The 14,896-nt window shown below is 50.2% G+C and overlaps 1 protein-coding gene across 1 annotated transcript; it reads left to right on the plus strand.

The window, feature by feature from the left end:
- The first annotated feature begins 266 nt into the window (after positions 1-266).
- On the plus strand, positions 267-2,035 carry LOC124697037 (transcription factor bHLH18-like). Its single transcript, XM_047229681.1, has 3 exons — positions 267-812; positions 935-1,282; positions 1,970-2,035. Exons 1-3 carry the CDS (start codon positions 267-269, stop codon positions 2,033-2,035), a joined length of 960 nt encoding a protein of 319 aa, XP_047085637.1.
- The last annotated feature ends 12,861 nt before the right edge of the window (positions 2,036-14,896 follow it).

Consider the following 14,896-nt stretch of genomic DNA (forward strand, 5'->3'; position numbering starts at 1 on the left):
TGTTTCCCATTCCTGCATTTTGATCCGCCTACCTTGCTGCTGCCCACAAACTGTTCTAAGTTGACTTCCGTTTCCCGCTTGGGTATGGAACTATGGATTTACACTTTGCTAGCAAGCTGGTCGTGGTTCTTGAAACTTTCACCAAGTAATATTTCGGATGTTGAGCGCACGATGCATCGTTTCATTTTATGGTGTTGTGATATATCCTATTTTGGTGTGTGATTCGATCAGCTACAGGTACAGGAACCGGCAGGAGGTCGATCGGCATGGACGACTCGAGCATGTTCATGGAGTGGGCCATGGAGACGCTGCAGCACGACGACCCATTCTCGTCACTGCAAGATCTCCACTGCCCGGAGCTACAGAATGGCACCGCCCCTGCAGAAGCTGCAGCCCAAGATGGCCACCCACTCCGCGCCACGGACAGCTGGAGCTCCGGCGCCGACAGCCGCCGTGAGAACACGCCAAGAGGTGCTGTCGTGGAGAACGACGGCTGGTCGTCCAACTGCAGCGTCGGTAGCACAACCTACCCACCCGCCGGCTGGAACTTCACATCCACCATGCCACAGCCGAGCACTCACGACGAGATCACGCCCACCGCCCACGAACCAGCGCAGGACGTGCCTCAGCCGGCGCAAAGGTCGCCAGCGTCAAGGAAACGCTCCTTGAAGAGCGCCGCCAGTACGGAGACGGGGCAGACGTCCTCGCCGGAGCCGTGCGTGCAGGAACACGTCATGGCTGAGAGGAAGCGCCGCGAGAAGATCAACCGCCGCTTCATCGAGCTCTCCACTGTCATCCCCGGCCTCAAGAAGGTCCCCATCGGCTATTTCCGCGCTACATTCCCCACACTCTTGCATCACTTCAGCTCATCGTTTTCTTTCGGACGTGAAAATTTCGGCTAAACTTATTCACTATATGAATCAATATCGTCCAGATGGACAAGGCGACGATCCTGTCGGACGCTGTGAGGTACGTCAAGGAGCAGCAGGAGAAGCTCAAGGAACTCGAGGACCGCAATGTGAGGAGCGCCGACTCGGTTGTGCTTTTCAAGAGGCCCAACATCGCCACCAAACCGTACGGCGCGACGACGACTGGGAGCTCGCTGCCGGAGATCGAGGCAAGGATCGCGGAGAGCACTGTCATGCTGAAGATCCATTGTGAAGACGGCAAGGGCGTGCTTGTCAAGTTGCTCGCCGAGGTTGAGGGGCTTCACCTTAGCATCACGCACATCAATGTCATCCCCTTCCCGTCTTGCACTGTGAACATAACCATCATGGCAAAGGCAAGTCCGTTACTCCATGACCTGTTACTTAGCGAAATAATATCCTTGTTTTTCGAAATAAAATTTTTGGAATGCAAAGACCCTAGAAGGTAAATGTCGGCTCAGGACATATTCTCTCGGGAAGAACACCTACAACCGATTGTTGTTTGATTAGTAAGATTGAATTTCATAGGAAGTCTAACATCCACTTGTATGTCTTTTTTAAAAAAAAAATCATTTGTTTTTCCTATGGTGGAGGTGGAATAAAACAAATTTTGGTACACATATATTCATGTAGGATTGGAGCATGCATGACATTGCAAGCCTACATTTTTCCTATTCTTGCGTTTTTTCTATCTACGAATCAAACATGCTCTTACTCTCTTAAATATTACTCTCCCTCCATTTAAAAATAAGGCTTATAAGTTTTTCATTAAGTCAAGGTTTCAACTAACAATTACTCCATTTATATACTACAATATAGCATGAATGATTTTTTGACATACAAACTATATATTAGTAAAAAATATCTGGTGACCAAATGCGCCTTGTATTATATGAAACGAATGGAATATTAATATGCAGATGTAATATATGAATGGATGAATAATTATGGGTCAACCCTTCCATTTTTGTAATCAAACTACATTGTATACATATTTAACCGAGGGAATGTGAACTGATAAACATTTTCTTTTACTACCTCAGGTGGATGAGGGGTTCGACATTGTACCCCAGGACATTGTAGGGAAGCTTGGTGCGGTGTTGCGCTGACATCATACCTGATCACAATAATAATGATATGGCCATATCAATAAACATGGAGCCGCCAAGACCGAAGAAGCATCAATCAGTTGAAATAAGGAAGGCAGAGGCCCCTTTCCGAAAAAGAAGAAGAGGCAACTAGTTCATGTGTGTTTGTGTGTGTGTAGTTGTTTTTGCTACGATAATAAGTTCTTGGTTTGTTTTTCGAAAATAAGGATTCCCCTCGGATCGGGTGCACCATGCATGAGAGATGGGATATTCATTCTACTTTGGGCATGCATATGCTAATAAAGCTATAAGTTGTCGGTTTTTGTTTCAAAATACAAGGATGATAAATCCTGTGAGATGGGTGTTCTATTTTCGCCATGCATGCGCAGTAGGCTAAACATGCTGATGTGATGACTTGCAGCAGACGTCTATCGATGCGAACCAGCCACACGTTGAATTAAGTTTGTTTTGTAGGATAGAAACATACAATACTAACTGTGTGTACTTGATGCATGTGATCGGACATGCCAATTAATCAAGCAATCGCTTGGATGCAAATGAAGGGTTGATATGCAAGATACTCTCCTCGAAATAGGATTTCTCCCCGCTATATTAATATAGCACCAACCGATACAAGAGAGATCAAACAGCACATCAAAGCCCAAAAGAAACAGTAGAAGAACAGAAAAGGAAACAAGGCCGACAAAGTCGGATCGACGAAAACGGTGATGATCCGCAACCGCTGCGCCCTCCGGAGAATTCCCACCACGATCTTATCCCTCCGAAGCGCCACATACCAAAGCAGCACCTTCAAGAAGAGACGCGACGATCACGACGCTGCTACCCGGATAACTCCTAGAGTTTCCCCCGATATGCGGGAGGGTTGTGGGAAGGGGGAACCCCGACGCCCCTCAATAAGGAATGGCGGCGCCCGTGGGCGTCACTGCGTCGGTGTCGGCCATCCGACAAGGATATCTCCCGTCCCCCAAGAACCACAACCCCGAACACTCCATCTTGCTCCGCCAACCTCGCCGCCCACAAACTCGCGCCACCACGGTCTTGCAACCACCACCGCTGTCTCACCGTAGCATAAAGACGACGACCAACGAAACCGAGAAAAGGCAGCCCAGCCGAGGAGAAACGAGACAGCAGCCACGCGGGAGGGCACCACCTCCAACGCCGACTGCGGTGACAGACCGTACACAGCTACAGGAGCAGACCAGACCCCTCTGGCCCGGCCGAGCCCGGAGGGCTCGTGAATCTCCCATGGCCGTGTTGCAGTCCGCGCATCGCCGTCCTGATCGCCCTTAGCAAGATTAGCCCCATCGATCGCCTGAGGCAGACAAAGAAGCCCCGACCTGGCCCGCCCAAGCCCAGATGGGGCCCAAAGGGCCCATATCTGGGCTAGGAGGGCGCTGCCGCTGGCCTCCGTGCCGCCCCGCCACCAAGTGGTCGCGCCGCCGCCACCATGCCACCCGGAGCTGCGCCGCCGCCGTCGGAACCTTGACCACAAGGAGGCACCGCCGCTGGCCGAAGAGAGCCCCCGCGCCTCCCTGCCTAGCGCGCGGGTAAGGACGGCCGCCGGCGCCGGCGCCGCGCGGGCTTTGGCCGGCGGCCTGCGCCGACGGCGGCGGAGGGGAGAGGAGGGGAGTTAGGTCCTGGGCGGAGAGGACTGCGGTTGTCGCCCCGACGCCGCCCGTGAGGGACGGGACGGGACGAAGGGTTTTTTTCCTCCGCTCAATTGCTAAACCATATGCAAGATACTCTAAAGTATGATTACTATTACTAATTTATTAAAGATACTGGATTTTTCTATTGCCGCAAGTGCTTTTTGTTTGTTTGGTTGCTGAGCTAGCTTATCAGGTGAACCACGCGATATTGGTCGCTGCAAGTTGACCGTGTATTTACAGCGACGACCTTACTCCGGGAAGAACGAAAAAAGGAGCTTACTCTTTTACTGTTACGTCTGTGTATTATATGCTACCCGTCAACTAGATCGATTAGTAGACTAATGGGGTTGTATGTGATCGGCTATTGATCTCTGCTACATGGCTCTGTACCTGTATTAGTCATATCGATATTTGCTTTTTGATATCTTCGGCGATCGATATATATATGTGCAAGTCCGCAATCAGGACGAAATATTATGCTAGGATACTAGTAGAAAACAGGCATTTAGTTAGATCCCTTTAGTCCCGGCCGTGTCCTGGTTTGGGATTAAAAGCTTGGCCACGTCGCCCGAATCCGACCAAGCTTACGGTAACAATTGGTCCCGGTTCGTTAGGAACATTTTGTCCCGGTCTGAGATAAAAACCGTGACTAAAGGGGTTCCGGCAGGCCAAAAGCCTTTAGTCCCGGTTTGTAATACCAACCGGAACTAAAGGTCTACCTTTTAGTCCCGGTTCATTTTACCAACCCACACACACCCTCCCATCGTCTTTTTTAGCTCTATAAATATAAAAAATTGATAAAAAATTCAAAAAATAAATCTTTTGAAATTCTTGTATGTTACGGAACCTACTATTAGGGAAAATTAACAAATTTGTATTTAAATTTTTTTAAAGAAAAGTTTAGAAAAGGGTAAAATAGCATTAACTTTTGTATACGACGTCGAAAAAAAGCATATAATATATCAAAATGATCGTGGAAAAAAGTTAACTTGTGGAGATTCTCCCAAGATTTGAAAAAAATACATCCAGAAAAAGCGTATTTGGACCCTAGACGGATTGGTGATCTTAGTGGTGTTCTTGGGACCTCCAATTAAATTGTGAAGATTTCTCAAGCTTGAGGCCTTGGTGGTGACTTCTTGGGAGCCTTCAATTAACTTGTGGTGATTTTTCCAAGCTTGTACTGGTTTGTGACTTACCTCAAGGATCTCTTAGTGGATCGAAAACTTCCCTTATTGTGGGAAGGCTCAAGGATAATACGATGAGACCTTTCATGGCATTTGGAATGCTTTGGCGTCCACACCGCTCCAACGGAGAGTGCTGCTCGCCAAACCGTGATGGAGTGATATGATACTACTATCATATTGATATGATACTACCATCGACAACATGTTAATAGAGTTGATATGATACTAGTATCAACAACATGCGCGCGAAACACTTGGAAGCGAAACGAAAAGGAACTCGGAAGTTAAGCGTGCTAGTGATGGAGTAGTGGGAGGATGGATGACCCAGCGGGGAGTTTAACCACGGGTAAGTAATTTGACTAAAGATTAAGTGTAGTTAGAGACTAAACTTGTCAAATAACTGAAATACTAGAAATTTGGAAAAAAAATATAAAAAAAGGAGAGAGTGAAAATAATTAGAGATTTTTTTTACAATCGATACCACATATATTTATAATAATAAATAGTATGTGGTATAGATGCCTGAGCTATCTCCAGCGTACAAAATAAAGTCTAAAAGATACTAGTAAATCTTCGAGGTCTCCAAACTCTTTCTTCTTTCAAGACGGAATCTTATAATTTCCTGAAGACATCCAAAAACAGATAATAAATCATAGACCTGTAAATACCAACGAAGGTTCTCCCATTATTTTAATTTAAGCCGCAATGCCAAGGCTGTGTTCACGCGCGTAATCATTAAGGTAGTCAATCAACATCGGCAAGAGTACCAACACCAGTATATTAGGGAATAACAACCGACCATCCTTGTCGATGTCGCTGGAAAGCCGAGAGTACGAATCACCATTATCGGGGACGTATCAGCTGGGACTAAAACTGCGAGGATAATCATCCTCGCCACAACCATAAGAAAAGATCGAAAATCGATCTGGCGACGCAAGATCTGAAGACCCATACCTAGAGAACTGTAATCTTTCAACATCACCATCTACGTTGGAAAGAGGATCTCGACGTGTGACGAAAGGATGAAGATCATTTATTGCGGACGATACCATCTCCATTGAGGGGAAACCAACAAGAAAGAGAGCTACCAAAATCCTAACATAAACTACCGAAAATACTACTTTTATTGAAAACTTCACGGATAGATCGGCTTCCCCACTCCTCCCAACGACGGCGAAGCCAGCCGAAGAAGGAGGAACCGATCTATGAAGGGGGCTAAGGTGAAGACGGTTAGGATTTTGTCAAAAGAGGTACATAAGCTACGGAAACAACGATTCACGGAAGAGAATTTTATACCAGCACCGTTAGTACTTGTATATATTCCGAACGTATAGGCTGGTGGTTAATTATTATATATCTATTCCTAATAATAAAAGCAAAAGGGTTTCTCCCTCGGTCGTGCGTCCAATTCAAAACTCCCCTAAAAGATGGTACAAATTACCCACCACTGCCACCTGTTAAAATCTATAATATATCCTAATTTTTGTTTCGTCCGTCCGTAGGTTTTCCGTTCCATCGATGCTAATCCGAACGTACTATCGCTTGATGCTAATCCAAACATGCCCCGGACTCTTCGGCCGTCGTTGTCCCTGTATCGATGCCTTAAGGGCATCTCCAACGCGGGTACGTAAAAGGTAAAACGGATACCGCGTGCGTCCGTTTGGGTAAAAACGCGTCCCAACGCGCAGACCCAAATGCAAAACGGACTGTCCGTAAGGTCCGGCACGACCCAAAGCCGGCTTAAATTTGGGAGGCTTTTGCGTCCTCCCGGACGACTTCGTGCGGCTGTGGACATCCGTTTATATCCGCCCGACCCCACATCTTCTCTCTCCTCTGTTTTCTTTCTCCCATGGAGATGGCCGAAATAGCCACCGGATTTTGACCGGCCTGACCAACTGCCGCCGTTGCACACGCCGGCCGCACCCCGGCGCCGACTACTCACTTTTTTTCATCCATGCCGGAAGTTGCTTCTTCCAAAAAGAGCTCCGGCGACAAACCTCGTCGACGGCGCAGGCACGGGCGCCCGCCGCGCGAGCCATGGGCGTGGGCGGAGCTCGCCGCGAGCACGGGCGCGGGAACGGACGCCGGCCGCGCAAGCCACGCCGCCGTGGGCGGAGCTAAGCCGCGACGGAGTGCGGGCACGGACGGGGACGGGATGGGCTCGCGTGGACAGCCACGGCCGGGCACAGGAGGGGCTCGCCGCGTCGGCCACGGGCGGGGGCGGCGCTCGCCGGGGCGGGGCGGAGCTGGCCGCGGCGGGCACGGACGGCACTCGCCGCGACGGGCGCGCGCACGGGCGAGGCGGGGCGGGCGGAGGTCGCCGGGGCGGGCACGGGCGAGGCTCACCGCGCCGGCCACGGGCGGGGGCGGCGCTCGCCGCGACCGGCGCGGGCGTGGGGCGGGGCGGGAGGTCGCCGAGGCGGGCGCCGGCACGGGCGAGGCTCGCCGCGCCGGCCACGGGCGGGGCCGTGCGCGGGCGGGGGCGGCGCGGCGCCGGCCACGGGCGGGGGCGTGCGCGGGCGAGGGCGGAGCTCCTCCGGCCGCGCCGGCCACGGACGGGGGCGGGGCGGCGCCGGCCACGGTCTGGGGCGGGCGGGGGCGGGGCGGCGCCGGGCGGGCCGGCCACGGGCGGGGACGGAGCCGTGGCATGGCGGGGCAGGGTCGCTGGGCTGGTTCTTGCCAACTAGTAGTAGTATAGAGCTGGAGAAGAGGAATAGGGATGCGTCTCACTGCGTGTTGGGGAAAAAATAAAGCCACGGACGCCCTCGTCTGTCCGCGTATCCGGAAGGCGACCCAAACAGCCAAAATCGGACGCGAAAACGCGTCCGTTTCGGTCTCTGCGTTGGAGATGCCCTAAAGAACTCGGTCCCAGACCGGCCTCCTTACTTGTTAAGCGAGATAGAAACTGCACGATGGCTAGACACGCAATAGAATCCACCTTGCAACCGAGTACAACTCGCGTCCTACTAGAATCGTACAAGGACTCGATCTTCCAAGCTCACCTATAAATAAATGTACAAGCCAAGAAGCAATACGAGCAATCCTACCATATCGCCATGACTCCACCGTCTCCCCGTTCTGACGACGTCGCCGGAAAGAAGCACTACGATAAATCATGGCCGAGTCCTTCGTCCTCTCTCCGTTCTGACGACTTGGCCGGCATGAAGCACTACGTGAAATCCTGGCTCGAGTCCTCCGTCCTCTCGCCATGAGTCCACCGTTCTGCCCACTTCGCCAACATCTCGCCGTTTTGCGGACTTCAGCTGCCAGAAAGCCGCTATGGCTTGCTGCGCCCTACTCCAGCTGCCTCGCATAGCCATTCATGGGTACCGATGGTCAGGTCATCCTCGCACTACTGCCTCTAAAACAATGGAACTGCACGCAAGCCGGCGTGGACAACATTGCGCGCCCACTGGCCTCCCATCGTCCCACGAGCATTGGGGTGTTCTTGGCACCTGATCTACCCTTCTTGGCCTGCAGTCGAAGGCTAGAGGTGGTGCCCATACCATAACGAAGGATCTCCCGACGGCAGTTGCTTGATTGTGTCCGAGCACATCCTCTCTCCATCGGTGACCGAGGCGACGACTCTCAAAGTGATTCCACCGTGCCACAAGTTTATCCACATACCCGAGCGGCCACAGATTCGATGGTGGACAGCAGGGGGTGGCTGTGACCATGGTATGGTGTTCGAGTCGGTGGCAGAGCAAGACATCGGCGTTGTGCAGATGGTGGATGGGTGCATCGTTTGAGTCGGTAGCGGAGCTGGAGCTGAGCATGAGCATCGTCACAGACAGTAGGTGGCGGCCGCGATAGTGGCGTGGCGTTCGAGTCGGCGACGGACTTGGACATGGGCGTTGTCGCGGATAGCAGAAGCCGACCGCAGCCGCGAGAAGATTGATCTGAACAGATCATGCTATAACTCAGCGAGAAGAGAAGTAAGAGGCATGGTGCATGGCGAACGTCGTCCTTTCTTGCTTCCAACGTGGTCATACAGAGATTCGGCCGGCTACAATGAAGGTTTGAATAACGTTCAGATTAAGGGCTGGTCGTATGCTTTTCAGAGGCTGCTCTGCATCTTCAGGGTCATTACTGATATCGTCTGAATTCCTAAGCATGGGGCCGAGTAGTCTTCGTACTTCACTCGATGTTAACATGAAAAGGTTGTTTGTTCAGGAGCATGAAGGCTATTTTTCTACTTTAATTGCTCCTGACTTATTCAGATGACCGTTAAATTCAGCATTAGTAAGAACCCAAATAGGAGTTCACAAAGAAAATTTTCAATGCAGCCTTCTCTGAGGAAAAATACTTTGATTATCGAGAATGTACTGCTACGAATTGAGACAAAGAAATCAGGTGGGCTGCTCCTTGGAACATCGATCCTGCAGAGTGTGCCTACATAGGTAGAAGCTATGGCATTGATCGGGATGATAACAACCAAAATATTTAGGAAAAATAACCTGCAGAATAAGTACTAGCTAGCTTTTCCTCTTGCTGAGCTATATATAATTGGGTATTTGTAACAATCATATTTGTAGATATTCTGTTAAATAAAAACTATCAGTCACTTCTTGATTTTGTAGATTGATTAGTTTACATTTTGTTTGATGAAGATTGAATTTGCAGTCCACGTTCATACTTCATAGCTCAAACATACATTGGTTTTGAGGACTCGATCTAGGACGACGCGGTGCAAGCCGCTGGTGCCCTGAGCCAGGACATAGCGTTGTGTGCATACCAACAAGTCCTCGAGCTAGGTAGCACAAGGTGTAGGCCGATGGGTCTTCGAACAAGATGGTGTGTGGGGAAATTCGAGGAAGGGAAGCCAGTGCGACACAATGTTGTTGGTGAGCAGAAAAAGGGGTGAAGCCATAGCGGCAAAGGTCTTGTGGCACGCGTGACTAAGGAGAAGATGAAGAATCCGTAGCAACACACGGGCAATTTTGCTAGTAATAATATATGTATATTCTAGCCGATCTCTTATAATTTACCTTTTTATCCGTCCAGATTCCTTTAGCTTCTTACAATTGCTTCTCTAAAGAAACGGTTCTAACTAATTCCCTAAACTTGACTCTTATTAAGAAAAGATCCAACATGTGTTCTGAAGGTGCTAAATCGATCTTATTCTTAAGGTATACACTAACAATCGGGGTCCGATTGGAAACGATTCATTGGACCTCACCTATGCCGTCGATCTCATCTCAAATCAAACGACCATATGTGCACCTTATACTCCATTAATTAGGAGAGGAAATGGCTCTTCTAACCACGCGCATGGAGCGTGGCTTCCATCCCATCTCCTTGCAAGTGACCGAGGTTCCAATCTATTCATCTATTCTCTACTTTCGAAGTTTAAATTTGTTCATATATATCCAATCTATCATATACTTCACTATGAACTAGGCCATCATGGAGCAGTAGAAAGAAGCGGGGTCACCATATGAATGAAGCACTACCGCGATCTGAATGAAGCATAGTGACCATCCGAAGGAAGCATGCCAAAATTGACCATTGGCATTTGAAGGAAGCAAGACGACCAAACGAATGAAGTACAATAACCATCGGGAGGAAGCAGTACAGAATCAACCGATGGTGTATGAAGGAAGCACGACCGACCACCATCGGAAGGAAGCATTCCCCTCATCGTCCGGTGGCATCTGTGTTTTCCTAGATAGCCCAAATCCTCACACTATGGCATGTTTTGTTTTATAGAAACAATCATGAAGCAAGAATGAAACAAGTAGCATAAGGAACGAAAATTGTTTCCACTGGTCTTCTAAAATTTGCTTCATCGAGAGCAACGGTATCTTGTAATTGGGAAGCATACAAGAAGAAAGTAGCACAATTAGTGGAGGCATTTGTCATCACCTATCTTGTATAAAAAGTGTGATTGCAGACCCAAATGGTTTGCCCATGGCGCAAATTTTACATTTAATGGTAGCAAATAGTTATATCTTTTGAAGCAACGTTCCCTATTCTTGTGAAGCATGCCTCATAATGGCAGTGAAAATATTTTCATTGCCAACGAAAAAGATTCATATTAGCATGTTGGAAGCACGTGTCTGCTTAATGGAAGCAATACCATGCTACTGTGGAAACATGATTTTTTTAGCATGCGACTCAACTATTGTTATACCACAAAAAAGTCGTTATAATTATCTAAAATAACAAGATTTGATTCCTGATAAAATCTAGAATTAGTTTCCAAATTTTTTTTTTCATATCAGAGTAGTTAATTCCGGAAGCCACTTAATTAGGATTAATTAGTTACCTAGAAAATGACGTTCTAATTTTGCAAGGATGAAATTAGGGGAGCATTAAATAAGGAAGCATGCCATTGGTGCCTTTAGTACACGCGTGGGTCTGCTGCTTCATATCAGACGGTCCAGCTCAAACAAATCGAACGGCATAGCAAGGGCCTGATGGTAGGCTCTAATCGGGATCCGACTCCTAGTGCTTCCCTTCCTTTTCTCTCTCCCTGCATGCAACTTGTACAACCAATGAAAAGGCCGCTCCCCTGCATGCACAGCAATGAAAAGGCCGCAGTCACTGCACTTGGTATTAACTGCCGGCCATTTTTGAGGTGGAGCACGATGTGAGGGTAATTTTGGATGATTCGCGCGATAGTTGCACCGGCCACGCCTTAAACTTTGACGAAAATTCGAAAAAAGTACTCCCTATGATACTCGGATTTTTCCACTACACTTCTAGTATTATCTTGTACTCTTCACACTTCATGTATTAAAGGCAAACCAGACATTGTCCTATTTTGCAAAAAAAAAAGGTGAGTGCGCAACATACAACATATCCCATGTCCTCCATTATTTCTACTAGTTGAATACCCGTGCTTCGCCACGGCTCCCTTTGAAAGATAACAACAGTAATAGAACTACATACTACAAAATAGCATTGTTGAAATAGAGAAAAAAATTAGTTCTCAAAAAGAATAAATAATATTTTTTAACAATGCTAGTATGCTAATTAGTTCATGAAAATTAGTTGACTTGTTCAGCCTCATTGCATCCTTTTCAAACGACAATTACACTTACTGAAATATAATAATAGAAAGAAAACCGGTGAGGAAGTCAGATTGAATATGACGCACCCTATCTTCTGATGCTCTGTATAATCATTCATGAGGAAGTCAAGTCCGATTGAATATGGTGCACCCTATCTTCTCATGCTCTATATAAGGGTCTGCTAGTGTAGTATCTGTATCCATGCCTGGTTGCTTAGTGTTGTGGGTATACTTCATGGGTGTACTATTGACAGTGCCTAGATCCGGCAAGCCCGGGTGGCCCACAGATGGTGATGTGGCATGTGGCCCATCGGGCGGCCCAGTTGTTGTTGATCCTGACGGATGAAGTCCGGCCCAGGAAAAGGGAGCCGGATCCGACCGACCTTAAGGAGGAACCCGGATCCATGAAGGCCCATTAAGGAACCGGATCCGGTGCGACGTAGATAGGGAGGCGGATCCTTGACGTGCATGGCAAGACATTGTACCGTAGTTAGGCAACCTGTATCCGGCTAGGACTCTCCATGTAAACCCTAGATCCGTGCGCCTTTATAAGCCGGATCCCGGGAGCCCTAGAGGCACAACCACAACTCATTGTAACATCGCCAAAGCGCCCAGATAATTCCAGACAAGCAGCAGTAGGCCCCGTCATCGTGCGGGTGTTCCGAAGCTGGGTAAATCGCGTACCACCGTCCCGTGTGCACTCCGCCCTATGGCCCCTACTTCTTCTCCCCTCGTGAGGATCCCTCCTCCGAGGTACCGTCGATTAGGCAACGACAGTTGGCGCCCACCGCGGGGCCTGCGGCGTCTGGAGGCCGGAACCGGGAGGGTTCCGCCATGGGAAGCTACGACGACACCATCGCTGTGGGGCGCGTCCTTTATGCCGGAAATCTGCCATTTGTCCCTCCGGATGAGTGCTGGATTCCGGCTAAGACAAACCCCGTCAAGCTCTCCATCGTCCCAGTTGGCGGCATACACATCTTCTTCGGGGAAACCGTCGATTCCGACGGAAACCCACTGGTAAGTAACGCAGACGCGACCGCCGCTGAGCTGGACGCAGTCGCGAAGATCCGATCTGGGATGCAGGAGCTTCCCAAGGAAGATTCCGCCTTGGATCTGGAAATTTCAAAACCCACCCAATCCGCCCCTGAGCAGGAAATAACGGTGGAAGACCAATGCGGATCCGCCCGGGTCTCCCGTGTGTTAGAAAAGCAGAGGTGCCACTTCGTACACTTCTTGGCCCATACCGCCGGAACCGCCCCTCAAGAAGTCGGAGCTGGTCCCGAGCAGGTCGAGGCACCGGAAAACAACGCTGCTCCGGATCAGGTCGAGACTGTCGGAGAAAGCGGAACTCCGGCCGAAGAGTCGATTTTGGGGAACCTAAGCCCAATTTCCGGGGATACCCCCTCCATGGATACTCGAAGAGTTCAACCGCAAGCTAGGGGAATACGGATACGGTGATCAGCCTGAAGTTGAATCCGCCCAGCCTAAGGTGTACTTGCGACCTTGGCGGCGCTGGGACAACCTGAATCAGAAGATGCAAACACCCAATCCGACCCCCAGCCATCCCGTCAAGGATCTCCAATGTCGCGGGAACGATCGCATAAGGATCCCTCCTCCGAGGACCTCCTGTCACCTGAGGAGATGGTTGCACAAGCAGGCATGGATGCAATTTATCACTCGGATATTCTTAACAGACGCATCACTCCCGAAGACGTAGAAGCGCTAGAAGCTAAGAGACTGGAGATGCTGGCCACAGCCAAGAAGTTCGCCGACACCGCAGCTGCAATGCTTGATGAAAGGAAGCGCGCCGCAGTTTTTGTGGAAGACTTCATCCAGCGCGAGCAGGAGGTAGACGAAGGATTGGCAAAGGTCAAGGAACTCCGGAAGCATTGGGAGGACAAGATCGTTGAAGCTCATCAGGAGGTCGAAAGAGTCCGGCGAGAGTTGATAGCTCCCCGTAAGATCACCTTCGCAACTCCGACTGAGCAGCAGCCATATGCCACTCCAAAGGACAATATGAAGAAGGCTGCGGAGATCTTGAAGAAAAAGGATGAGGAGATCGACATCGACTACGTCTGCACGCTCGTCGCCTCAGCAATGAGGCAGCAGAGCAAGGCAGACACTTCGCGCAAATTGGAATCTAACCCAGAGCATTGCGTCCCCACCGCGCAGAAGGACGCTTACGACAATCGCCATCGAGATGACGAATCGCGAACCGGATCCTCGGAACGCAGAAGGAAAGCCAGAGAACACCCAAATCCAATCCCGGTACCATCAAAGACGCCTCCGTCGGATCCAAGAAAGGGAAAGGATGCAATGTACTCTGGAAGGGACAAGTACCGCAACCCCTCTCCTCCGCCTAACGGATACCCGCGCCCCCCTCGCCGCCGTAGTCCAGCCGGAAACACCAGGCCCCATGGGCCTGGCGGAATCAACATCCGCAACAACGTGCTGCCCTCAAGAAACAGGAACAGGGAGCGCACGCCGGAACCCCGCCGGAGCCAGAACAACGATCGTGAGCCCGAGCCTACGAGGAGTCGGAACGAAGACCGCGACCCGGAGCCTCGTCGAAGCCGGAACGGTCAGGGCAGCCAGCGCCAAGGTGAAGGCAGCCAGAGAAGCCAGAGCCAGCATCGGGAGGGGCGAGGAGAATCTGATGGAGGAAGCAAAAAGTCGTATCGGCCCCCTCGCAGGTCTCCCTCACCACCACCTAGCGGTGGCGGCGGAGGTGGAGGCGGAGGCGGCGGCCGGAGATCTCGCTCGCGCTCACAATCTCCCCGCCACGGCTCGCGTGACGCGCGTGAACGCCTCAACGAATACAGAACTGACTACATCGGTCCAAAGTGCTTTGGCAGGATGATTCGAGAGGAACCAAAGCCAAGGATGAACCTCAAGCTACCCGGAAATCTGAAACATTATGATGGCACCGAAAGGCCGGATACCTGGATAGAGGATTACTACAATGCAGTAACCTTCGCCGGAGGAACCCCTAATATCGCCTGCCGCATGCTTC

This window comes from Lolium rigidum, chromosome 3, assembly GCF_022539505.1.
Source record: "Lolium rigidum isolate FL_2022 chromosome 3, APGP_CSIRO_Lrig_0.1, whole genome shotgun sequence".
Classification (NCBI taxonomy): Eukaryota; Viridiplantae; Streptophyta; class Magnoliopsida; order Poales; family Poaceae; genus Lolium; species Lolium rigidum.

What these genes read in the sequence shown, in the direction of transcription:
- LOC124697037 (XM_047229681.1), top strand. Translation starts at nt 267, where the DNA reads ATGGACGACTCGAGCATGTTCATGGAGTGGGCCATGGAGACGCTGCAG. An exon ending in TCATCCCCGGCCTCAAGAAG is followed by an intron (nt 813 to 934) that starts GTCCCCATCGGC and finishes AATATCGTCCAG; the next exon opens with ATGGACAAGGCGACGATCCT. An exon ending in ACATAACCATCATGGCAAAG is followed by an intron (nt 1,283 to 1,969) that starts GCAAGTCCGTTA and finishes TTACTACCTCAG; the next exon opens with GTGGATGAGGGGTTCGACAT.